Source organism: Pezoporus flaviventris, unplaced genomic scaffold, assembly GCF_033815535.1.
Source record: "Pezoporus flaviventris isolate CSIRO_AGI_PZ_B2104156 unplaced genomic scaffold, CSIRO_AGI_Pfla_v1 ptg000005l, whole genome shotgun sequence".
Taxonomy (NCBI): Eukaryota; Metazoa; Chordata; class Aves; order Psittaciformes; family Psittacidae; genus Pezoporus; species Pezoporus flaviventris.
This window is the reverse complement of record NW_026892553.1, coordinates 2,941,743-2,968,049: the sequence shown is the minus strand read 5'-3', so window position 1 is coordinate 2,968,049 and position 26,307 is coordinate 2,941,743. Positions and strand designations below refer to the sequence as shown.

The following is a 26,307-nucleotide window of genomic DNA, read 5'->3' as shown; positions in this document are numbered from 1 at the left end:
ATAAAAGCAAATCACAGAGGATTCAGTATGGCACCGATCAAAAGGTGCCAAGGAAAGGCACTATATTCATAAAGAAATGTATTGGGTAACTCTTAGCAATAGAACACACCAGGACATGATGCTATACAGTATTTATGGTGCTGTGATTTCTCTTGTTGCAGACTGATACGTAGTTTCAGGGTATATCATAAAATATTATTATAAACCATACATTTTATGCATTCCTGTCATGCATAAAAAGATGAGCTTGCAATTCTCAGTTCTGAAGACAGGTGGGAAGCATGTTACCTCTAACGACAGTGAGTATCACCACGCTCTTATCCCAGCTTATAACTTCAAAACTGCAGTTTTAGGCTGTCTCTCTCAAAGGAAGCACCCGTGCTGTAACCTCAGAGGCTCTGGTGTAACACTGGAGAGGTGGGAGAGCTGTTACTATCCTAGAACGGAGGTTTGCAGCTTGGCGAGGCGGCACCTTGTGTCTCTGTGGGTGATGAGCTGATCAATGAACCTTAAAAAAGATTCCAAGAGTGGCTTTTTTATATATATTTAAACTCTCATGAGCAGCTTGAGAACTTCAGAGGATGAAGAAATGAGGTCTCCACATCACCCAGTAAACTCCTGGCACAAAACAACTTCCGCAGCTGTGTAAAGGGGTGGGTGAGTGTAGATGAATTACGCAGAGCAGTGGAATGTCAAGCGCCCAACTCCTCCAGAGAGCTCCTGTGCTTGGTCGGGCAGCCTGAAACATCCCAACAAGAGGCTTCCAGCAGGAAGGATCACATCCTGACAGCAACAGCAGGTAGAACTCTGAAAACAGTGCTCTGCAGAAAGCCCAGTCATGCTCAGGATGAATTTATTCCTAATGTTTCAATGGCATTGACTGAGGATGATTCAGCTCTTGGCATTCAAAGCATGAAGATGAGTTGTCTTTTTTCATTTTCCAGTTATGACACTGATTGTTACACTGCCAAGGCTTGGGGAGTTCTAATACCCAATGCCAAGTATGTATGGTGGCAAACCACAGTTTTATACTAAAGAATGCTACTAATTCACTTAATATGTTTGAACAACTTATTACTAAGGTGGCATAAATTTCTGGAGCTTTGACAGGATATTTCCCATCGAAAAAGTCTTTGTTTCCCTTGAGAGTATCAACCGTAACTGATACTGATCCCTTTTTTCCTTGAAGGGAACATGTGCTGTATCAATCATATTTTCATTTCCTGGATACTGGGTGCAAACAATTTTAATTTGGCTCCTGCAGCCTCCCATCCTGTAACCTTGGCACGGCCATGCCCCTCAGGGTGTAGTACTGACTGTATCTGCTGAGACACTGGCACTGCCCACTTCATGTGAGATGCACTGTGACGAAACGCTTCTCAAGGTGCCCAACCCCAGGCATCCCCATCACACTTTGTCTCAAGCACCTCTGTCTGTTTATGGTGAATTAAACCGTGTCATGAACACAGCCAGTGTCTGAAGGCGTCCTACAAGGATGCTGTAGAAGGACTCTCCATCAGGGACTGTAGCAGTAGGACAAGGGATAACGCCTTCAGCACTGAAACAGGGGAAGCTCTTCCCTGTGAGGGTGCTGAGGCGCTGGCACAGGGTGCCCAGAGAAGCTGTGGCTGCCCCATCCCTGCCCATCCCTGGCAGTGTTCAAGGCCAGGTTGGACACAGGGGCCTGGCACAAGCTGCTCCAGTGGAAGTTGTCCCTGCCCGTGGCAGGGGGCTGGAACTGGATGATCTTAAGGTCCCTTCCAACCGCAACCAGTCTGTGTTATCTGTGCCTCCAGCTCACCACGCGCGGACACCGTGTCCCTAAGGGTCCCTGCGCTTCCTATCAACAACCAGTTATTTCCCGGCTCTCCGCGTCCCAGCGCTCGCCTCACGGCGCAACCATCACCGCCTCCTCCTCCTCACCGAGCCGCCGCCGGAAGTGCCGCATGACGCACGAGCACCACCCCATGCGTCACACCCGCCCCCTTCCGGCCAGGCGCTTCCGCCCCGTCCCCTCCCGGCGCCGCTTCCCCCTGTGGCGAAGGCGGTGCAGCGCCCTCGTGCGGCGGGCGGCGTGCTCTGCACCGCACTCGGCGCCTGCCTCTCGGGCCGGGATCTCTATGGGGCGACCGGCGATGCGATGAGCCCGGGCGGGAGCCGGACCGGGGCAAGCGCCGCGCACGGGCAGCGGGGCTCCTCCATGGGGGCTCTGCCGCAGTAGGAGCGGCGTCTCCCCGGGGTGCGATCCGCCACCCCCCCTCCCCCTCGGGCCTCCTGAGGAGGATGGCGACGGCGGCCGCCCCGACCCAGCTCGAAGCCGGTGGGTATCGCTGGCGGCGGGGGCTGCCTTCCGCCCCACCGGCTGCCCCCCGTTGTAACCGTGTCCCCTTCTCCCTCCCTCGCTCCCCTCCCCTCCGCAGAGCTCTACTACCTGATCGCCCGGTTTCTGCAGTCCGGACCCTGCAAGAAATCCGCCCAGGTGAGCGGGGAGCCGGGAGCTCCGGCCGGGCCGGGCGGGGACTGGACTAGCCGAGCCGGGCCGGGGCAAGGGGACGGCAGGCGGGGGAGCCGCTGCGCTGCGGGCGCCGGATTCACGTCCTTTGTGTGTATGTGTGTGTGTCCGTGTGTCCGTCTCTCCCCAGGTGCTGGTGGAGGAGCTGGAGGAGCACCAGGTAAAGCGCCTGCCTCGGCGGGACGGACGGAGGAAGCCCTCGGGACGGGGGGGTGTCGGGGGTTGTCCTGCCCCGGTGAAGCCAGCCCGGGGCTGCGGGAGACCCTGCGGGCGGCGGGCCGGGGGCAGCGGCGGAGGGGCTCCTCCCCGGGGCGGGCTGGCACCGGCGGGGCTCCGCTCGCCGCCCGGGGAGGGGGCGCTCGGCGCGGGGCCGGCCGGGGTCTGACGGCCGCCTCCGTCCCCGTTCCTCCTCCCCTTCTTCCCCGTCTCCCTCCCGCAGCTGATCCCCCGGCGCCTGGACTGGCAGGGCAAGGAGCACCGCCGGAGCTTCGAGGACCTGGTGAGCCAACTTTCACTCCCGACTTCCCCGGCAAGTTCCCCTCGCTCCCTGCCGCCGCACCGTGTGCCGCTCCCCGTGTCGTCCCCCCCAACCCCCCTGCCAGCCCTCCCTCAGGGCTGCGCCCCGCCGAGGCCGCGGCCACAGCCGGGCCGGGCCGCGGGGGTGCGGACGGGAGGTGAAGGGGAGGCGCGGCCGGGCCGGGTGCAGGGGGACGCAGACACCGGGGCGGCGATGGGGGCTGCTTAGTGCTGACTGACTGACTGCGACGTGCTATTGTGGGGCTGGGAGGGTTATCTGAGGGCACGTACCGGGGCCCAGCCCGGCGAATGGCGCCGCGTCTTACAACCCGGAGAGCGGCGGGAGGCGATGGAAGGCGGCAGCTGATTGGCTGCGGCGCCGCGGAGGAGCCGGCAGGGTGGGCGGGATGGGGCGCGGGGCGCCGGTTCCCCCTCTAGACCCCCCGGCTGCCCTGCGCGCCCCTCGCTGCACGGCCGGGGCGGCTCCGCTGCCACCAGCAGGGGGGCTCGGGGCGCTTCGCCCGGAGGAGCGCCGGCCGTGGCCCCGCCGCCTCACGGGGAGGCGGTTTGACAGGCCTCCCCTCCGCCCTGGGCTGCCGGCGATGGGGCTGATAGGGCCCGGGTCTCCCCCCCCCCGCCCCACCCCGCAGCAGCGAAGAGCGACGCGGCCAAACCCCGGCGGGCACCCGCGGGCTGGCGGAGGCCGCGGGAGCTGGTTCCTGTCATCGCCAGGCCCCGGAGACGGCGGGGGCCGCGGGCAGCGGGGGATGTGTGTGTGTGTGTGTGTGTGTGTGTGTGTGTGTGTGTGTGTGTGTGTGTGTGTGTGTGTGTGTGTGAGTTCCGTGCCGACGTGCCGCCGGGCCCGTCGCCGGGTTCAGGGATTCCCGGCCTGCGGCAGCAGCCGGGACTGAAACCCTGAGCCAAGCCGGGGCGGCTGGGCCTGCTTCAATGTAAAAAAGAGTGGGTTTTAGGAAATGATACATTGAAACTATCAAATGCCAGTGAAATACATGGAGTAGCTGACTGTGCTAGGTACAAACCATACGTACCTCTGTCATTGAGAAAGGTCAGTTTCCCTCTGCGCTGCCAAGGGCCCGGTCCGTGGGGATGGATGTTCTTTGCAGCCCTGAGATGCGCGTGTCCATGCTGGCCTCCCTGAGACAGCAGCGAAACCCAAAAGTCATTCTGATGTGTTTCTGAAGGGTACAAATGGCCTCGTTTCCATTTCTGGGAGCTCTGGGCAATAATGCCTGGTGCTGATTTAGCACTTTGTAGTTGGAATGCGGTAAACTTACTAATAGCTTTTATAATATTGATACACTGCATGCTTGTGATCATTGCTATCTCCTCACCTGGAACGAATTGAAAGTACATCCTTGCCTTTCCCATCTTGCTCAGTGCAAGGGTGATGTGGCGTTTTGACACGACTGTTGCTCCAACTGCTTTATAGCTTGTTCAACAGTTAGTTTTCCACTTTAGCAATGTTGCAGAAGCTCAGATACAGATGGAAGAGCTCCTTGTGTCGAGATGAGGCATTTGTACCTGCTGGCTTTCCTTTTCCAAAGTGTATTAAGAATTTAAGATGAAAGTCATGCTTCATCATACCTCTTGTGGATAATTCTGGGACTGTGTATTGTATGAACTGACACAGTGAGTACTGCATTCAGTACCTTTTAATGCTGAATTTACTTGAAATTTACATGAACTGTAACTATAGGCTGCTCAGGTTTAGCTTGTGACTGTTGTCAGTTTCAGAGGAAACTGACAGTATGAAGTCTGATTTCAGGCACACTGGTTTTGCTTAGTCAGTTACAGTAGCATGTGCGTTTTTCCCTTTCGTTCTATGGGATGCGAATAGAAAAGCCTTAAAACGTTTTTTGATGTGTGTGTGGTGGCTGGTGTTGTTGAAACCATGCACTTTAAACTTTCAGAAACAGGAGACAAACCCTTGTAAAGTGAGGCTTGGAATTGGACTAGATGATCTTTTGAGGTCCCTTCCAATCTCTAGCATACTGTGTGATACTGTGTGAATGGGAAATTGCTTCTTGCTGTATAGAATTATCAAAACTATAGGATTTTTTTTTTCCTCTTGTATGAAACTAATAATTCCTTTTAGATTGCCTTTTTATTTAGTACTATATATTATTATTTAGTAGTATTTAGTGGTAATGACTGTTATTGAGTATTATTTAACTTTTTATTATGATTTACAGTAAGGAACAGGACTATAAATGAATCATTACAGTGAGGCAGGTTGATGCTGGGCAGGGTGAACTGAGCTCCTCTCTATTCATCCTCAGACTGAAGCTTTCACTATTGAGAATGTTGAAGAAAGGCTGTTTTTTCCCCTCATTGCTTAGGGTCTGATGTATTTGGAATTTGGACCTTTGGCTGCATATGATTGTATATTAACCTGAAGTACTTGACTTCAGGACTAGCTAGATGTCTGCATGTTGTGTTTAGAACAAAGCCAGGATTGTGAAGAACACAGATAACTCTGAACTTTGTTTGAATTATCTCAGGCACATAGTGAACCAAAATAAATTGCAGATGCTAGCAATTGGAGGTAGAGTCTTTTCTACCCGTTTCTCCCTGTTGAATACTTCCAGACAGAAAACCATATTCAATTACAATCTCTGCCCAGTGTTGCAACTACGCTGGCCAGGCAGGCCTGAGATAGTCAAACCCAGTGAATTTAGAGAAGTCTGATTTCTTTGATTGCTTGCCCAGTATTCTGCTTTGGTGAATCCAACCAAGTATTTCTTGTTTTAATTGCTGATGTTTCAACTTTGTTTTCCATTCTCAGTTTGAATATTCAGGTTGGTGTTGGTATGTTTCAGAAAACACACCGATACTATTGCCATTGAGTATGTTGTTACTGTTCTTTTGGAAGCCATAAAGATGTAACAACCAAATCTCCTGTTAGGTGGCTTTTGTCTCGGGAATGTTTACTCCCACTTCACTCCAGCTTTTAGTCAAGGTCTGAAAACTCTCTGCTGAGATTTCTTTTTTTCTTTCTTTTATTTTTTTTAATTTGAACTTGGTCTTTGACTTTAAATGTCAGGTACCACAAGCAGAAGAGTAATTTAAGATGCACTAAGAAGAAACACGCCTAATGAGCAAAACCGTGCAGAGAAGACTCGCTTTTGTGTGTTTGTGTTCCCACTGTTGTGTTTCCTTGTTCCACTTTGGAGTACTTTTTATGTGCAACATGTGGCTGCCTGTCTAGATAATCATCCAGATGTACTCCAAAGTGGGTTTTATTTTGTTATTGACTGCTGGTGGTCTTGAGGCATGAAGCATGTTTGTAAAGGGGAGGGTCATCGCTTTCCTTATGAAAGCCTGAAGTATGTCAAACTTGCACACAGTTAGTACACCTATTTTAAATTAATCACGGCCGTTCAGTGTGGAGTCAGCTGTTGTACAGATGAGTCAAGCTGAACCAACTCAGCTTATCAGAACTGTCTCCAGTGGACTGCTGTTTGAAATTATCTCTCTTTATGATAAAGATGACTGGCTCTGGTCTGGTTTTCAAGAACTTTGACAGGCTGTCTCTTCTGGCTCAGCCTGTTTGGGTCTTTGTGCTGAAGATAGGTATAATTTCAGGAAAAACAAAAAATTAGCTATTGTTTGACAGTGTATTCAAGTGGAGAATTTGCATCCTTGAGTGGCTGTGCTGGTATGGACCAGCTTATGGGATTTGGCTTTGAGTTTCTGCCCTGCCCATCTGCATTGATTTAAAACTAGCTCTTAGTCTGAGGTTCTGTTATTTATAGGTACCACCAATCCCGCATTAGCTGAGAAGAGATGTTACGGTTTTGTCACCTCCGGAAAATGTCATCTGGCAGTATGGTAGTTCCAACCTGTTCTCTCTAGGGAATCTGGTAATGGCTTTTCAAATTCATGTCTATTTGCATACTGTTGACATCCTGTGCATGTCCAGTATCTGGGCTCCTTTTTGCTGAGATTCCATATTTGAAGTCTTGAGTGATTTCCTGCTTGCTCAGCTTGGTCTTCGTGGTCTCCTCTGCTGCCTTTTTGATACAGTTGTCAATTGATTCTTAACTGATTGTTATTTTGGCAAACAAGGGAAGTGTCGTACGACTGCCTGGAGGTTAGAAATCTGCTGCTGCTGCACAACTGCCCACAGGGGACTGGCTACGGTGGAGCCTTCGAAGGTCTGCATTGCAGCCTGCATTGCTTCCGTTATGCAGGTCTTGTGTCAAATTTAGTCTGTGCTTTGAAGCAATGTTTTACTGGGCTTCCTGAAAGAGATATTTCAGAGCTATCTGGTTCTGATCCCTGGGAAGACAGGCATCTTATAAGTATCACTTGCAACAAGTCATTTTTTTTGTTTCCTCTGTTGAAGGAAATTCCTTCCTTGGAGGAGAAATTGTCAGGAGTCATACCAGGGTATTTTGTTTGTTTGTTTCTGGGATCAACAAGCTTCTTGCCTGTCTTCTTAGCTGTCCAGTGAGAACCCTTTGCTAGTAGTCGAGGTTACATCGTAATGCTTCCAACAATAGAAGCATGAACACCTTTAGGGGTATGACTTTCTCCTAGTCCTGATGTGACTTCACTAATAGTTCTTTACCTAGTTTACTTTACTTGGAGCTGCTTATCACTGGAACAACTTATGTCCATACTGGTTCAAGCAGTCATGGCTGTGTTATATTTGCCTGGGGTTCTTTATGTAGATTTGTTTAAAAGAATGAGTTAACTTTACGCAATTCTTGAAGGTTTTTTAGATCCAGAAGACCTGTAGGGTTACGACATCTGAGAACTCTTCTGTGTTACTGTGGCATTCTTGTGCTCTCACATGTTAACCATTACAGGGTTTTTCACATCTTAAGGCAACAAAAGGTTTCTCCCTTCACAGTTTATCCCAGGTTGCAGAACTTGCTCTCACTTAGCACGTTTTCAGCTCTTCTGCATTATTTAATGACACACTTTAAACTTGTCAGGCATGGTTTTGGCCTGTATTACTTGTCTCCAATTTTTGGTTTCCTTTTGAGTTTTTTAAAATATTTTCTAATACTCTAAAAAACTATTTTCCAATGCATTTGAGGAGGTGATAATATCCTTGTATGGGGTTTGGACTAGCACACACTAAAAGGTGTGGCTATAACTGATGCTAAGCTTTGCCTTTTTCCATCCTTCTTCCAATGAAAATCTGATTTTTCAGAAATCATTGTTTCTCTCAGCGCTATGTTTGCAGCTTCATGTTTTGGAAAGATACTTAAAGTCCATTTACAGCTATCTCATGCAGAGGTGAAAGAAAGGATTTTTGTTTCAAGTTCTTTTGGGAACCTGTATATGGAATTGCTCTTTTTGCATTGGGCTGTGGTTTAAGCATTTCATCTGGAACTTAATATGGAAAAATATTCTCCAGGAGAATTTGCTGCTCTTGCTGCCTGCTTTGGTAATAACAACAGTGATAATAATCAGGTTAAGGCTCACTTATTTGGGCTCTTCTGGCTTGTAGAAACATGAAGATGTTCAGGGAAAGAAGTGTGATACAGCATTTCTTCTGTAGCATGGCATGGTTCTGATTGCAGGTGGCAAATCTGGTGAGTAGGGCGTGTTATTAAAGTGAATGGTCACTTCAATGTGTGTCTGGTCTGTGCAATATGCTCCACATTAACTGTTGCTTAGAAAAATTTACAGTCTAATAAAATTGTGCACTGAAATCTAGATTCCTCAGCAGCATGCTTGTGCCGATTTAACTCTGGCTCCATGGTGGATTTGCCAACTTTTCTGGTCTGGGCTGCGATCAAGCAGATGTCTGGTATCCTGAGCTGCTTAACGTCTGGATGTCCCAGGCAAATTAGCACCAGGCATGTGCCGATAACTGCCACGTACTCTGTCAGTCTGGCGCATCCATCTTTCATCTTTGAATGCTGGCCGGTCTGCACATGTGTTGATGTTCTCTCTCTTTGGTATTCCTTATAAAACTGTGGCTTAACCTGCGGATCTTTAACCAATGAAGTCCCTTTCCATTTCTGAGTCGATGCACTGAGCTAACCAGGACTGCTTGTTGTGTAACTTCTGCTCTGCCTCCATAGTAGGTTATTTGCTGCCAGGCTGAATTCAGCACCTTTCTCTAGACATAGAATAGCAGTGATGCTTTAAAAGGAGCATGTTCCTGAGTGAAATGAGAAGTGTTTTGCTGCATGAGACTAGGAGAATGGTTTGGACTTTCTGTGAAACTTTTTATTTCCAGAGACAGTGGTATGGTTGGTTTTTTCCCTACTCTAGAAGTGTAAAATTCCATAGCATCTGGATTGTTTGCTTTCTTTCTTTTAAATCCTTTAATCTTGATAAATTATTAGAATTGTGGACTGAGAAGCATGTAACTAATTATCAGAGATGTAAAAAAGGATTTCATACTCAGATTTTATTCAATTATAGATTCACTCTTTAGAATTGCCTTTGTTTGAGATCCTTTCAGATCTTTTACATACTGAAGGGAGGCTAGGAAGGATAATAAAATATTTCATCTCATTAACACATTTGTAATATTTCAGAAATGAGTAGGAACGATAGGCAAATACAAAAGTTCAGATAATCCTTTTATCTCATTTTGACTTCTATAATATCATGTAATTTACAATGGGAAGGTACTAATGCAAGTTTGGAAGTCTGTGATTTTTCTGGGAAAAAGAAATGAAGTTAGAATGGCTGGAGGAAGTGGGTCAGTGCAGAAGAGCATTCATGGGGTCATTCCTTGATGCTCATAGTATGAAAAGCATTGAAATGGGACTACATTAATGTATTCCTTGAAATTATTGTTCCTGCAGAGCTGCGATTCTTTTGTTTCCCTAAGAAAGCCAGACACTGGCACTCAGTGACTGAAAGGATGTGTGGAGAAGCCTGACTCTCTTCTGTCAGTTTCCATCAGATTGGAAGAGTTTTCAGTTGGGTTTAGTCAAATGGCAATTTGTATATATGATTAGAAAAGCCCTTCCTTTTTGTGTTTCTTTGGTTGAAATCTGATTTGTGGGATGGGATTGATCCTGCTTGTGATGAAGGTGGTTGCATTATACAAGGTGTGACTCACTGCGCTGAGCCCGTAGCACCACTGCTGTTGCCCAATTGGAGTGAGCGATTTCCCAATGACATGTATTAATGATATGTTTGATGACATAGTTCAGTGAACAATGTTTTGGCAGCAGGTTGGAGTGAAATACATTTTCCTCCTTCCCGATGCATGCTGCTCCCTTCGGTGTGCTGGGGCAGGAGCTGGGCATATCCTTAGGTTTCAGTAGGCAGGATACCTGGGCCTATCTGATGGTGCTCTGTGGAAAGAAGTGGTCCTGTACCTTGCTTTCCACCAGCCCTGTCACTTCTGTGAATCACAGTCAGCTTTGCTAAACCTGGCAAAAACCCTTTTCCTTCTGTTGGGTGAGCGTTCCTAACCATGGGAGCTGTAACTGCTCTCTCTGAGTAGGTGAGCACGGGAGCTGATCCAGGTGGGAGCTTGGTCGTGGTTTTAGCCAGATTGTGGAATCATCCTGGATCACTGCAGCTGCACAAGAACTTGTCCCATGTCATTGGGAGGGTGAGTACTCACATGGGCAGTGAGTACTCCCAGTCCTATACTGGCCTGTGACTGGCCACATTTGAAGTGGTCATGTAAGGGTGGTGTGCATGCATATGCCTGCTATTATTTCTTTACAAAGAACACTGTTCTGGCCCTTTCAGGTCAGCTTTAGTGTTATTTGGCATTAGTTTGGCTTGGTAAACCAAATGAAACCCCTGGTTTATGACCACCTCTTTCATCATAGTATTGCAACAGAAAGTTGGAATAGTTCTAATACAACTATTTTTTCCATCGTGAATCACAGGTACTTAAAAGCTGAGTGACCTGTTACTGTTGAGAAAGGAGATAGATGTAGCTGCATTTCCTGTGTTGAAGGAGATAAATAAGCTCTGATGTTCAGTTTTTGCTGCCAGCTAGTAAATGGAGTAAAAGTTAGGCAAGTGCAGGACGTTCTGGATAATGAGGCACAGTTTATTTGCTATTTGAACAGACTGTTGGAAAAAAGCTATTGTCTCACCATAGAAAACAGTCTCTGTCTAAAGGGAAAGAATGTTTTCTTGACACTATGAATTAGGAGCCTACACGTGTGAGTCTTAAAGATACCTACTCCCGGCAGCTAAAAACTGGAGATTGGCTGTTGCTTTTAGAATGATGTTCAGGGCTTTAGGCTTTAGCACATGTGCTTCTTACAGTAATGGTTGTCTGGCAAAAGTGTTTCAGCTAATCAGGAAATGTGAAAAGAATGAACTGGAGGGTAAAAAAGGCTTAAAAAAAGTCCTCAGGAAAGATGTCCTATTCTTTGTTTGATCGGAGAACTGCACTGAGTACACAGAGCACTACTCTGAATTTCAGGGGTTTTGTTATTAAGGGATATCCTAAATTACAACTGTAGCTGCTACCACCTGGATTTTCTGACTTTTGCAACATTCCATGTCTCTTTAAAAGACATTTTTGGTATCATATATTCTCAGAGGGCTTTCAGGGGTATTAGACTTGATTTCAGGAACTTTAACACTGAATATGAACCAAACAAAGAAATAACGGTAGAAGCAAGAGTAAAACCATTTCCAAAGTAAAACCATTTCCAAACATCTGCATTGTTTATATGTTTAGGTGGCTGTGAATGCGCACATCCCCCCGGATTATCTTCTTAGGATTTGTGAGAGACTTGGACCCCTTTTAGACAAGGAAATCCCACAGAGTGTCCTAGGTGTGCAGACTTTGCTAGGTGTCGGGCGCCAGTCTCTACTGAGGGCAGCAAAAGGTAAGATTCTCAATCTGTGTGTGATTGATTTTTATTTCAATGATCAAATCCCCTTTTGTTTCAGTTCGTACTGTGGTATCCGTATGTATTTGCATGAACCCTGGTTTGTCTCCTATGCTTGTCAGCTTTTTTGTTGTAGTCTTGCTACAGTGCAGTTATTGCTGGTCCTGTTACATACATGTTTCTCTGGTTGAAAATGCCATCTTAGGAGCAGCTCTTGCCTATAGCTGCCTGATGTAGTTACTTGCCTTTTTGCCTCCCCTCCACAGCACATTGAACTGGTGCTTGTGTAAATGATGTGATGAACTGGACTGGGTCCATTTGATCCATCTGAAAACCAGCCATTTTTTTTTATATACATACCCACATGCCTTGATCTAAATTAACCCAGCAGTCTGTGTTTTTTGCTGGGCTATTTTTGAGGCTGATTTCTTCCATTTGTTCCATTATTCAGTTCCCTGGCTGTGCAGACTGGTGTGTCAGCTTGAAGGGCAGGGTGGCATTTGGGGCAGTATTTAGAGGGTGGGAGAAGGTGAGACTGACTCAGTGATAATTCTTACTTATCCTTGCTTAAAGTTAATTTTAACCAAAGCCTCCATTCCTTTCATGAATAGAGCACCAGTCCTGTTTCTTTTGAAAAACTGCTCTGCTTGAGATAATGATCCTGAGAGCGCAGTTTTATGTTAGAACTAAACCGATCTGCGAGCCATCTGCTATTGAAAAGAGTGGTTCCTCCCTTCCCTCCTCACTCCATGCTGCTGCCACTTCTTCCCTGTAGGAGCCAGAAGTTACTTGATCCTGTGATGTGTTGATTCAGAGAGCTAAAATATTCCCAAATTTGTTATTGCTGTTGTAGTGAATTAAATGAGCTCATGGAAGGATCAGAGTGCTGGAGGTGACACAGGCAGCAGGAGCATTTGTCTGGGAGAGGAGGAGGGATGGGAGAGCAGGACCTTCCTGTTTCAGTGGCTGCTGAGCACTTAATTTACCTCATCCTCTGAAGTCACACTGTGATGTTAACAAGGTCTTTTAGCATTCTGCTGATCCCTTGGATGTCACCTGGAGGGATGTGCTGTTTGCAAACACATACGCAAAGTTTGGGCCTGGGTCTTGTTTTGCTTATGCTGTGCCATAACTGGGTGGAGAATTTCAGGTTTGCAGGGAGGCCTTCAGAGAACTATTTGTTCATTTCACATTCAGTTTGTATCTTAAAACAGAGAGAAAATAAACATTTTCATGCAGAGAAACAGAAGGTTTTTAGGTGAGTTAGGGGACAGAGGCTAGGTGAATCACTGGAAGAAGTAGTGCTTCCTAAGGCACGTGATAAATGCATTGCAAAAAGATTTCTGCTAGATTTAGGGTGGGATTTTGTCCCCTTCAGAAGAAGGTGCTGTGATATTGTGCCATTTGGTGTTTAAACACACTAATACAGAAGAACTTAATTTTTCCAAAGTTAACATACATGAATTTCCACTCCCCCTAGTTGTATATTGGTATGAAGTTTCCATTTACCATTAGTATTTATGGCTGTTTTGATCTATTATAGAAAGCATGAGTACTGTTTTTAATGTGTGTCATTGTAATGGTCTGTGATGCAGTTTGGATTTTCATCAGAAGGTGCTCTTGGGTGTCTGTTTGAGTCATGGAAGCTTATGCACTTCAGAGATCTAAATGGTGATTCACAGATCCACCGATCTGTGGCACTGTCCTTCTGTTTCCATCCTTACTCACCGTAGAAGCTCATTTCCCTCCTTCCAGATGGCCAGAAATGGAAGAAGTCCAGGTCTAATTTCTGAGCAGTCTCAGAAAAATCACTATTGTTCTAGAGAGGAGGCTTGCTGAGGCCAGTTGGCAGCAGAAAGCTGGAGAGTGTTTAGAGAAAAGAGTCTTCATTTTAAAAACAATGTTTTTTGGGGGGTGGGGTGCAAAGGACAGTCTGAAAGGAAGGCATATTGCCACCAACTGCAGGAAAACACATTTATAGGGCAGAAAACCCCAAACCTTTTCCTTCTGCCACTTTCAGGGAGCAAATGTGTGCGTGTATTCTCCAATGTACGGTTCATAAGGAAAGGTCCTGTATGTGTTGGGATTGCAGCAGGACTAAAAACATGCTGCAGTTCAGTCCTGCCTCAGTACTGAGCACACCTATTGTTTTCATTTTCTTTGCATCAATTTAGACTCCCTGCTCCCCAAAAGGAAGCCAAAATAAGCTGAAATAATTACCAGTCACATTGCTTAGGAACTAGAAATGAGAGCAGCAATCTTCTGTAAGTGTTAGATCTCTGACAAACTACTTAAAAAGACAAATCTTATTTGGGGATGCTGGGAGTTGTGCTTGATGCTCTTGATTCTAAGAAGAATAGGTAGATTGGACCCAGTTTGGCTGATTGTTTCACTAACCCACGGTTCATCTTGCTGGTACAGACTTCAGACATACGCTATGGAAAGGATCTGCATTTGCAGCTCTCCACAGAGGCCGGCCTCCCGAACTACCTGTAAATTATGGGAAACCACCAAACGTGGGTGAGTTTTGAAACCTCCATAAGGTGTTTTTTTCCTTCTCTGTATTTTTATTACTGTTCCAGCTTAAAGTTACTCTTGCTGACTGAAACACTACTGTGGGCTTGCATTAATGGCTTTTTTGACATTTCACCATGAATTAGTCTGAAAGAGATTTCTCACTGACAATAGAATAGCCCTTTATGTATTATTCAGGCTTGGATCTTCCTTAATATGTGTACACATGTTAAAACATTGTGGCCACATTGAAAAGCTTTGCATGTTAACATCCTGTTTGGAGGGCAACATGCTTGAGGATTTTTTTATGATATGTGTACATAATCTGTACATATGCTTGTAAGATTGAACAGGAATGGTCACAGGAACATGGAGGCAATCTTTTCATTCAGGAATCTTAGCCAGAACAAAGCGCCTGGCTCCCAGGGAACTTTCTGGACCCAACCATTCATTTTAGTTTGATTATGACAGAAAACAGACTGCTTGCAACATTCCTCTCCAAAAAGGAAATAATCACCAAACCTACATTTGGGTTACTTCAGTGTTTCAGTTAGATGAGAACTTGTATAAAACTCAGATATATGTAGGCATTCAGCTTACATATCATCACAGAGTTTCTATTTGCTTAAACTGAAAAGTTTTCTTTGTATGGTCTGAACTTGCATTAATTATTTCTATAGCAAACAAATTTGATTTTTGTAGGCATAAATATAAGTCCTGTTGGTCATGGTTTTTTTCTTCTTAGGGGATTTTATCTGTATTTACTGTGTGTTTGTGCAAATGTAGAGACTTTTCCAGGTTTGTTAGCGAATCCATTCACATATATTTCTCCCATTCCTTTGGTGATGTAGGAATGATGATGGCAGTCTTCTGTTTCTGCTGTGTCTGTTCTGTTTGTGCTTCTGCACTTTCTCTCTCATTACTAAAGATTAATCCTTGTCAGACATTAAAGTGCCAAAGCCCAGGCTGTTTGTGGTTGAAATCAATAGCACGCTTTGCATAAGGTCTGTGGTGGTGTGGCAGCAGTGTGACGGAATAGCAGAGTTAATTACAGGTCTTCTGTATGAAAAAGGAATGGCTATTTGCCTGGAACTAGTGCACAGGGAGCTGTTGCATTAGTGCTTTTCCTGCTTTTGTCAAATAACTTATGAGTCATACTGTGGACTTTAAAAAAAAAAGAAAATTGTTTCCATATATTAGTACTACTGTACACATCTATGTATTTATACTTCCTGACTGGTTCTGCAGTTACTGTTACCAGTTGGGCTGATGGATTGCTAATAGGCTAAACTACAGATCTATTGCACACACTCAGCTTCTATAGTTCTGTATTTCTGTAACGACTTCTGAATCAGTTTTTCACAAGAGGAGAATCAGACTGTGTGATTTTGGAATATGCAGTATTATTAATGACCCATACTAGCAGACTGGACTTCAGCATTTACTTTCTTGGCAAAGGTCTGTGCTTCTTGCTTGGTGACTGTTTAGTGATGTAGAGAACAGGATGATTTGTTTGGTTTGGTATTTTCCTACAAATCGGTTTAGTTTGTTTGTTTGGTTTTTTTTTAAGAAATGCAAAGGTGTCATGTGGAAATGGGTGTTTTATAGCCAGGAATTAATTCTTGTAAGTATTGGTTCCTAGAAGAATAGTCTCCTTGGTGTAGTTACATAGTAAGACAGGAAAATGGGCACATGTATTAAAATAAGGAGTTGACTATAGTTAAGCTGTACAGGAGACAGGAGTTTGGTTTTAGGATTCCCCATTTTTAATCCTGAAGTGGAGGTCACCAAATTCTTCTGTGTATATTTGTGCAAAATAGGTGTTTTTCTCTGAGGAGTAGCGACAGCCACAAATGTTGTAGTGTGTGTGTGTGTGTGTGTGTCTGTGTCTTGTTTTAAAATACAAGATGAAGAAGTATACCCAACCTCTTTAATATTATTGGCATAATTGTGTATTCCCATACTGTGCTGGCTTAGTCAGATTGAGTTTTCTGGAATTACTTGCTGAAGTAGTTGGGCTGAAGAAGTAGACACCCATAATAATGTGTGTTCATGAGTGAGACATAATGGTTGTGTAATTGCCTGTGTAGACTGGTAAATAAGGTACAGAATGAGCAGCTAAAAGTATTCTTGTATCATTTCCCTTCCAATTGGAAGAGTTGGCAGCTGCAGTGATTTGCCTTTATCTGGTTGAGCTTGGGGTGTGACTTTGTCATCTGTACTCCAAAGGAGAAGCTGATGCACAGTGGAACCAGAGCAAAAAATCAGTGTTGCCCTTTTCCCAGCATGTTTGTGCAGAGCTGGAATCATCTGGCTGAGGGTGTCTTTGAGACGTGCTGAGTTGTGGAGTCATTCTCAGGAACATGTCGTCTGTTGAGTCTTGGAGGTCTGTGGTGATCTGCTGGGGGAGGAGAGGAAGGGAACATGCTGTCAGCTCTCTACTGCTGACAGGGTAACAGTGAATACAGTGAGGATGGTCTTTTTAGACTGTTTCTTTGCAGGTTTTGCAGTAGTGGTACGTTTAGGACTCCCTTTGTGCTTTTCCAGCCAGAAAGGTGGCAGATTGGTTGTTCAGCATCTCAGCAATGGGAGTTATTCACATGTGATGTAAATGTTTTCTATACCTATTTTTTTTTAATACAACTTGAGTTTTGTCAGGACTTTTTTCCTGCAGGCAACACAAAGCAGATTAGAAAGAAGCTGTTTTTCCCTCTTTAGTTGGTTACTAGAGGTGTTCTAACCTGAGCAAGAAAATCTTTACGTATCTCTATCTGTTGTTAGAGAAAGTAACACAGAATTTGGAACTGGAAATTCATAGCATAGTCTCAATGAACAGGCATTTCATCTGTATGGAAATGTGCAGTCAAGGTGATCCAGCTACTTTAGGGCTGCCAAATAGCAGCGCTCTGTTGAAGTCAGAAATTGATGATGTTTCTCTGCTGTAAATTTGCTCAGTGAGGTCAGCAGCTGGAACACTTTGTTCTTTTGGTGCTTTTCCTGGGTCTAGCTGTCTTTGTGGCCACATTCGCTCTCTGAGAAGATATTTTACATGTGTGAGCCAAATGTGTTTATTTCTCAGTCATCTTATTGGTATCCGATCTTCATGCTTGATCCAGCCCAATGATGGGGTCAGAGCCTGCTCACCACCCATCCTGGGCTGTGTAAAATGTCATGTCCTCATTCTGAAGCTACAGTGAAGTTACAGTTTCAGTGGGTAAAATAGTACAATGTGAAGCCATCACTCATAATACTAGAGAAACTACATTTAAAACAATATTTTTGCCTACAGTAGGTGGAGCGAGACGTTTATAGGGAGAGAAAGGAAACTGCTGCAGCTAGGGGACTTTGTCCACACTGAAACGTTTTCATTCCTTCTCAAGTTGTGACTTAAGATTGAAATTTGTGGTGTCTGATGATTGATTGCTTTTTAATTTTTGTTTTCACTGATGGCTTATTGGTGAAGAGTTTTGGTTTTATCCTTCCTAAGTGAGCTTTCTTGCAAGAGTTTCACAAGAAACTTTGCTGTTATCTTTGGTAGAATGAATTGTGATTTAAGAATTACTGTTACAGCGTGTGACTTCTCTCTGCCCCAGCCACTGTGCCTGTACTTGCACTAAGGACTGTAATGCCCACTTTTAATGTGAAAATAACATCTATGCAGTTATTACAGTTTTTCCTGGCAGGGCATAGTGAGGGGGTAGAGTTGGCAGCTGTTATGCCCCGTGTGGTGTGAAGTATAGCAGCTAATTTGATAGGTTGATAAAAGTTTTTAGGGTTACTCTGTTGCTAATTCTGTGTGGGATTTGTTTGAGGAGGTTTTTTAAGTGCTTCTAGGCCTTACGAGTACAATAACTTCATTGTACTGAAGAGAGCAAAATTCACGGGGATTTTTGTCACATGTAAGTAATGCCCTATTTAGACATTGTGTATTGATCCTCTACCAAAAAATACGAGAACTGGAATTGGGGATGTTTGTTTTGTTTTCTGGGGAGTTTTTTACTTTGCAGTTCCTTTGAAGGCAGTGACAGGTTAAAGACAAAAATCCCAATCCCAGCTTTGTGTTTGTGGCATACGTTTCTGATAGACCAGAACCATTTTTATAGTGAGGATCAGATACGTTGAGTACTTGTTACCTTTTGTTTGAAGATGCTGTTGCTTTGGTGAAGATGGTGCTTCTCAGGGCACAGCAATAGTCTGTATTTGTCTGAAACTTGTGATTGAAGCATTTCATAAGCAGAGCTTTTTATTTTTTAACTGTCCACGGGAGATTGAGGAGCCTTGTCCCCATTGTTCAAACAGGGAAATGGACACAGAAAAAAGTGAAATTCACTTTCACATCCTCAGCAGCTGAACTGATTGCGAGTTTGGGAATTGACTCCAAAAGTTAGGTGCAAAGTGCCAGATGAAAGGCTGTGTGAGCGACTTAGGTGCCTGACTGTTTGTTATACCTTTCAGTATTTCCTTGGAGTGACTTGCAGCAAACAGCAGTGCTGTATTTTCAGGATTGCACAGAAATGCTGTAGTGCATAGAAGGTATTGAGATTATTGGGAATATTTTGAAATGCAGGTATACCTTTTTGATTCACACAGTCCTTTGTGTGGTTGAAAACAATCTTCAAAACCATTTGAAAATGTTGAAAGGCAGATACACTGTTGTTATATATTTAAATGATTTAAGCATTGAAAGGCACAGCAGAATTACCGTATGGCTAAATGACTACATCTCTCTGTTGGTGTATCAGTGTCCACGGTGTGGAGGAAAGGGAGATTTAATATTTTTAAGACTTCAGCTGGTATTTTATTTATTGTTTCAATAGTATTTTATTTACTATTCAATAGTAAATAAAATAATGTGTAGCAAACCTGACAGCGTTTATCTCTGTGGGATCTCTGCACTCTTCTGTGAGAGGTGGGGAAAAAGGGTTAGAGATTTCCTTTTTCCTTTGCTAAGGGAGACAGTTTCACTTAACAGCTCCTGTGTAATATCAGGTATCAGTTGAACAGTAGGTAGACAGTAAATTAATTTGGCTTTGTGTGTTTTGCTTTTTTAGTACTGCTGAATATGTGTTTTTACATGAAAAACAAACATTGGCTGAAGGTGAGGTCACATTGGGAGTGTGATGATTTTTGCAAGCATCTACACCTTTTGTGCAACTTCTTCTCCTTGTATGTAGCTTTCCAGTCGCACCAAGTGATTAAAAATAGTCCAAGTTTCAGAGCATAAAACTGGCAAATAAGAAGACTTTTGTAAATCTGGAAACATTTTCTTTTCATTGCCAGTTAATCTCTCTGCTTGTGTATAAATTCTTCAACCACAGAAATTTACAGGCGGGTGTTATGTGGTAGTAACCGTTTGAAATTATGCTTTTTGACTTTGTAGACTTTTGTTAGCATATTCCATGAGGGTTTTTTTTATGCAGATAGGCAATGATATGGTCACACAATGAAGAAAATGGGTCAAGTTCTTCGCTATACTTTTAAACTAAAGTATTGAAAGGCATTGAAGAGCTTCTTGCCACTCTGAAGCCCTGCCTACTTCAATGTGCAGTAAACAAGATAAGGGGTTCCTTCAGGGAGCTGCTATGGCAGGGACTCACAGAACCCATCAGTACAGCAATGATGGGTCTTTAAGTGCCATTAAAAAAAAAATCTCAAAGCTTTAAAATCAAAAGTTCAAGTGATATGAATTAGGACAGGTAAAATGAAATACCCCAAATGGTCTCAAATTATGCATGACACTGAAGATTAGAATTAGTTTTTTTTGGACTCTACAGCCACAGTACAGTGATCTTCATGTGGTGGCACATCCCAGGAGAGGCACATGCATGCCTCTTTTCTCCTTTTCTTGCCTAGTGGAAAGATTATTGTTATCATCAGTGAAACTGCCAACCGTGCTTTTTTTACATGGTGTTTCTGTGTGTTTAGATTTCAGGCTGTTCTTGCAGCAGCTGCTCTGTATTATAGCAACGTGAAATAATTTATTGTTGCAGTTTTTTCTTGTGCCTGCCCTTCTTTTAACTGGGGCTTTTCCCATCAGAGCCACATATTTCTTATTCTTCAGTTACGTTGGCATAGAAATGCAATGATGATGTTGCTTTGTGAGAAACATGTGGATGGACATTCACTCTCACATATGACCTGGAACCCCTTCCAAAGAAAGTTTTTTATCACAAAACACCACTTCAACTAATATTATACTCTAAAAGAAACTTTTTGTAATTGGTATTAGTAGCATATCGTTTCCTTATGAAATGTTATGAAAGTGTAGTGTATGGTGTGGTAGGTATTGACAGGCTTCAGCAGGAGTGGGCTTTCTTTTCTCTAGGACTGTACAGAATGTTCTGATAAGGTGGAAGAGGTTCAGATTTATGGATTATGTATAATAAAGTTGTTACTTTGGGTTCTGGACAAAATTAACATCTTGGTTTTCTTTTTGTTTTGCTTTTCTCTCCCAGTAAATATAATTTCTGCCAGGCAATTAACTGGATGTGGACGTTTCAGCCACTTGTTCCCAACATCTACTTACCAACACATGAAGATGCACAAGAGGATTTTGGGGCATCTCTCATCTGTTTATTGTATAGCCTTTGATCGCAGTGGGAGAAGGATTTTTACGGTAAGTTAAAAAATCATACTTTTCTTTGAGGATTGCTTTGCTTCATTTGATTTCTCTCTCTTGAGTCCATCAACAGCCTCTTAGTTACTGATTGAGATGCAGACAGAGCTTCCAGAAAAACAAGGGAAGAGCAATCCTGAAATGTGTGAAAGCCCACCTTTTTCTGTGCTGGTTTTCACTTTTCATTTGGCTTGGTATTTTAAAAGTGGTCGTGGCTCTAGTGGACTTATTCAGCTATTTACTTCCTCATGTAGAACTGTACAGCAGGGTTGTTCCGGTCCAGAGCTTGCAACTCTCACTTGGCACATACAATTATTTTTGTTTCTTTATCATCTTTCTGACTGAATGGCAGCTGGAGTACTCTGGGGTTTGGAATTAGTTTGCATGCTGCTTTCTGGGTTAAATCTTAACTCTTTTCTTAAAACTCCATTTTGCCTTTTGATAACCTTGGCAATGCTGGCAATTCCTTACCTTTCACTAAAAACCTGATGGTGTATGGAAGACCTCATTACTTCATCTACAGTTTACTTCTCTACTAAATTTACTTTCTAGAATTTGTAGTATGTCAGTGAATGTATGAATAGTAATTTAAGGTGTTCTGCAGAATATATTAACACACATTTCAGTGATAGTGCCCTTGTGCCTATTAAAAAAATAACAGGTTTTTCAAATTAATAATGCATCTTTTAATAATTAAAATTACCTGTCTTGTCTCATTTTGACCTTGTCTCTTATCAATAGGTGTTCAGAAGCAGATTACCTGGAAGGCTAATTTTTGTCTTTGTGTTCTTGCTAGCTTGTTCACTCATTATAAATCAGTCAAATAGAGATATTGTTATGATAATTACTCTGGGTCATAGCGAGGGCCTTTCTGGTATTGTTTACGCCATAAAGAAATGTTTCTCATCTGCAGTTATATGGAGAACTGAAAGTGATTTGTGTTCAAATTTAGCTGCAGTTAATAAAATGTAATTGAAAGTCAAATTATTTATAGTTTTATTGTGCTATATTTCCCAATATACAGTAGCAATGCTAGCAACTAATTTTGGTATTCTTTGTAGTATCTGAACAGTGGAAAGGGCTGTGAACTGTCTAAAAATTCCTGACTATACTGGCATTGACTATGAAATTATGTAGCTGCTACTGTAGGTGACAGTATTCTACAGTGATTGTGTTGGACGTGCTTTTGAATTGTGTCCTGTCCTGAACTGAAACCTCACTGACGTAGTATTTCAGTTGCACATGATGCTGCATGCTTTCTCTCTTTGAGTGGTTAAAGTTTCTCCTGTTAACAGAGATTGAACCTCAGGGTACAGCTGCCCTACAGTTCTAGGAGCATGACAGAGGCTCTGAGAACCCTCAGATGCTCAAGTGCTCTTCTTCCTTAAAGCTTGACTCTTCTGATCACTTCAGTTTTACTACTGGCTTGATCCGGCTCACACAGATAAATACGTGGTTTAGTAGTGTGTAATGAAGCATTTTATCTTCTTATATTTACCTTAATTATTACTGAATTGTACTGTGAGGAGTTGCATTAGCAGTGGTAATTGTATCTTAGTACGAAACATAAAGTAGAAGCCACTGTCTTGCAAACATCTAAATCCTTGACCCAATAAGATGAACCCCAGACTCCAATAGTTGTGCTCCTGTGGAATCCCATTGGTGGTGTTCTTCTGACAGGTTCATGGTGCAATGGTGTTCTTAAATCCTTGTTCATCTGCAGTTGTCTTGGTTTCACTAGAACAGCAGTGTACCTGTGCATTGTGATGTACACGTAACACATGTATATTATTTGACATAATCTTTGGAAATGTTTGTGTGGCATTAGGGGTCAGATGATTGTTTGGTCAAAATCTGGGCTACAGATGATGGGCGCCTGCTCTCAACATTGCGAGGACACTCAGCTGAAATATCTGACATGGCTGTTAACTACGAGAACACGCTGCTTGCTGCAGGCAGTTGTGATAAAGTAGTCCGAGTATGGTGTCTTCGAACCTGTGCCCCAGTCGCAGTGCTGCTGGGCCATTCAGCTTCCATTACTTCCATACAGGTAAGGAATGACATTATTTTTTTCCTAAATCCTTGAATTAAAGCGATAATAAGAGATGTGCATTAGCAGTTGGATATAAAACTTACCTTTTCATCTCTGTCTGGCAGTGTAGATTTGCCTCAGCTTGAGGGTGTTGTTTCCTGGCAAGCTTACTCCTGTGCAGTGGCCAGCTGCTGACTGAAGAAGAGAAGGCTCTGGGGAGACGTTATAGCAGCCTTGCAGTATCTAAAGGGGCCTAACAAGGAATCCGGAGGAGAGGATTTTACAAGGGAATGTAGTGATAGAACAAGGGGAAATGGCTTTAAAATGACAGATAAGATGTGAGGAAGAAACTGCTCCCTGTGAGGGTGGAGGGACACTGGTACCAGCTGCCCAGAGAAGCTGTGGCTGCCCCATCCCTGACAGTGTTCAAGGCCAGGTTGGACGAGGCTTGGAGCAAGCTGCTCTAGTGGAAGGCGTCCCTGCCCATGGCAGGGGGTTGGAACTGGATGTTAAGGTCCTTTCCAACCCAAACCATTTTACGATTCTATCTGCCTTTAACTGTGTGGTCCCATTTCTGCTTCCTTAGATGTAGCAAATGCATGGTCTCAACCAGCTGAGCTGGAGAGGTATGCCTGGCATCTTTGATGGCAGTCCTTGCACAACAACTGCCTCAATGGTTCACAGCAAACACTTGTTTGTCTGAAGAATGCTGTCAGCTAAAAGTCCATGCTCCACATTTGTTATTTGTTTTAGCCTCTGCTGTATGGAGCTCTTCTGGATGTTTACGCAGACAGAGACACTGCAGCAGCCACAGTCAGGGTTTGCAGGGTACTGGTGCTTGTGCCCATTGGGTTGCAGTTGTGTGGCAAGTGTCCAGTGAATAACAGTGGAGTAGGAAAAAAAAGATAGCACTGCAGTGGTGGCACGGTCAATAATGGCTAGGAATTTGCAGTTTATTTGCTTTAAAAAACCCAAAGAAATGAAAGATAACTGCCAAACAGAAACCTCCAACGAAACAAAATTCCAGGATAAACAAGACGATCCCTGCAGTCTGTCAGGTTATGCACGGAGAGGGGATGTGTACCTCAGAATCCCTCTCTTTGGAGCCTTGCTGCTTTTGATTCATCACAATCTTCTCTATCTTGCCAGTAGTCCCTGGGAGTATCATTTCTACCCCTGTTGGCTACACTTCCAGTATTGTCTGATTTCAACTGTGTTGCAAGTTACTTTAAGGTGATTGTTTTGGAAACATTTTTTACAACCTGGTTTTGGGGTTTGCATATTATCTGTTTACATACCCTTACGTTCCTCACAAGCTTTTTGTGAAACTCTGGTGATTTATAAAATAATCAGTCATGGTTTTTTGAGGAAAGAGTGCTTGATTCCTTTATCAAATTCCAGGTATCCAGAGGATTAAAGGTATTACTGCAGTTGTGAAATTAAAGAGAGAGGCTTCAGAATGAAAAGCTTTCCCACTCTTTAGAGAGGCAGAGGAAGAGGTTCAGGAAGAAGGAAGGAGCGGGAGTCCTATTGTGCTGTTGTTCTCTGCTGAGTTTGGATGCAGGAATCATTTCTGTCTTTTGTTACCATGTTTGATCCAGTTCTATCCTAGAAAGAATTATTTCTTCATCTTGCTGCCTCATTAAAAGGGCCTAGGCTTGTTTCATGTCTCCAATTTACTAACTTTTGTGTGGTAGAAATAAAGGCTTGCTAGTCAAAATGTGGGTGCTTTCCAGTGTTTCGGCTTTATTTTTGTGGAAGTTCAGATTCAGTGCTTATCCCTGGTACTGCTGTCTGTACTCCTGGGGAGAAAGCCAGTATGTTCGTGAAAAAGATTCTTGTGTCCATTCACAAGATTCTAACATGTAAGGGGAGAAAGAAATTAGCTGCTTTAACTGTTACAACTTTATTTTTAGTTCTCTCCAGCAAGGAAAGGAACAACACGATACCTCACTTCTACTGGTGCTGACGGAACAATCTGTTTCTGGCAGTGGCATGCTAACACCATGAAATTTAAGTAAGCCTGTTTAGATAATTGCTCTACATAGAGGATGAATTTATTGTGAGTTTTAGCATGGAGAGGGATGCTGAGGTATTACGTAAGGGCACGTTCTTTCTCAATAAACAAGGTTTTTGGTGTATGCGTCAGGCAGTCTATGGCATTACAACCCAGGGGGAGGCAGAGATCAGGGCTGTTGTTTCTGGGCTTTGTGCTTTGCAAGCCGGTGTTTGGAAGAATCTTAAGTGTTTACACTTATGACTAAATCCTTGTCCAAAATGTATAGATAGAAGAATTAATTTGATTTTAATCAAAAGATGACATGTATGTAGATGGCATCAAACCCATAGTTAATAAGGAGTAAATGCTATAGTTTCCCAGGTTCTGTTTTAAATGGAGTTGAATTGGTGAGCATCATAATAAATAAGTTAAATTGTCTTTTCAATTTAGAAAATGATGGGTTTCCTCATCAACTAATGAAGAAAATTACTAGAATGAAAGATGAGTTCTAGCCAACTTAGGCAAGGATTCTGAAATAAAGAAATGTAGGATGAGCCTGTTGACCTTAACCTGCAGAGCTGTAGTGCACTGTTCTTGTTGTATGGCAGTGAAGTCAAGTAATGAAAAGTAAAAATGTTGTGTTGTTGCATATAGGGATCGTCCTGTAAAATTTGCAGAGAGGTCCAGGCCTGGGGTTCAGATATCTTGTTCATCTTTCAGTTCCGGTACGTATGCATTGTAAGGTAGCTGAAAGTATTGTATGAGCTCTAATTCCTTTGGTGACAGGACTGTTACTTCTTTTTAAACACCAATGGTATTAAACCCTTTTTCAGTTAACATAGTACTGTCAAATTGTGATTGTTAGAAATCTTCCATGCTAAGCACCTGCCTCAAGCTGCCTTTTATTTTCTCTATAATTTAAGCTAAAATATCTTGATCACTTCCAAGGAAGGTTTCTTTCAGTCTGTTGTTTTTCACATCAGAGATTCCTCCTTGTAACATCCTTTGAAGGTTTTATCTCATAGAGTTTTTGAGTAAAAAGTTCTTGAAATCTGGCAGACAGGTAGCCTCTGTTTAAAGGTTAAACTTTTGCTAATCTTCTGAATTTGGCTAAGTTCTAGAGAATTAATTCAATGTGCTTGAAAATACCAACTTAACAGGCATCCTTTGTTGCAGCTTTGAATTCTCAAGAATAGTGATTCTTACAAACAAACCTAGGTAATTTCTCATTAATTTTTGCTTTCTGGAATTGAGAGCTATTCAGAGCCCCTTGAACCTTGCCCATGTTCCTTTGTTATAACCAGAAAT

The 26,307-nt window shown here is 43.4% G+C and overlaps 1 protein-coding gene across 2 annotated transcripts in view; it reads left to right on the top strand.

The window, feature by feature from the left end:
• Positions 1 to 2,047: 2,047 nt before the first annotated feature.
• BRWD3 (bromodomain and WD repeat domain containing 3) overlaps positions 2,048 to 26,307 on the top strand; it is a 55,336-nt gene continuing 31,076 nt past the window's right edge. The window contains exons 1-10 of one of the 2 annotated variants that reach the window (XM_061445678.1): positions 2,048 to 2,320; positions 2,421 to 2,479; positions 2,643 to 2,672; positions 2,952 to 3,011; positions 11,685 to 11,835; positions 14,260 to 14,358; positions 20,808 to 20,968; positions 22,797 to 23,018; positions 24,917 to 25,017; positions 25,654 to 25,724. In XM_061445678.1, the coding sequence (XP_061301662.1) occupies positions 2,284 to 2,320; positions 2,421 to 2,479; positions 2,643 to 2,672; positions 2,952 to 3,011; positions 11,685 to 11,835; positions 14,260 to 14,358; positions 20,808 to 20,968; positions 22,797 to 23,018; positions 24,917 to 25,017; positions 25,654 to 25,724 (991 nt within the window). In that variant the 5' untranslated portion in view covers positions 2,048 to 2,283. Of the gene's footprint in view, positions 2,321 to 2,420; positions 2,480 to 2,642; positions 2,673 to 2,951; positions 3,012 to 3,985; positions 4,095 to 11,684; positions 11,836 to 14,259; positions 14,359 to 20,807; positions 20,969 to 22,796; positions 23,019 to 24,916; positions 25,018 to 25,653; positions 25,725 to 26,307 lie in introns of those variants that run through there. The other variant, XM_061445679.1, reaches the window with a different exon arrangement.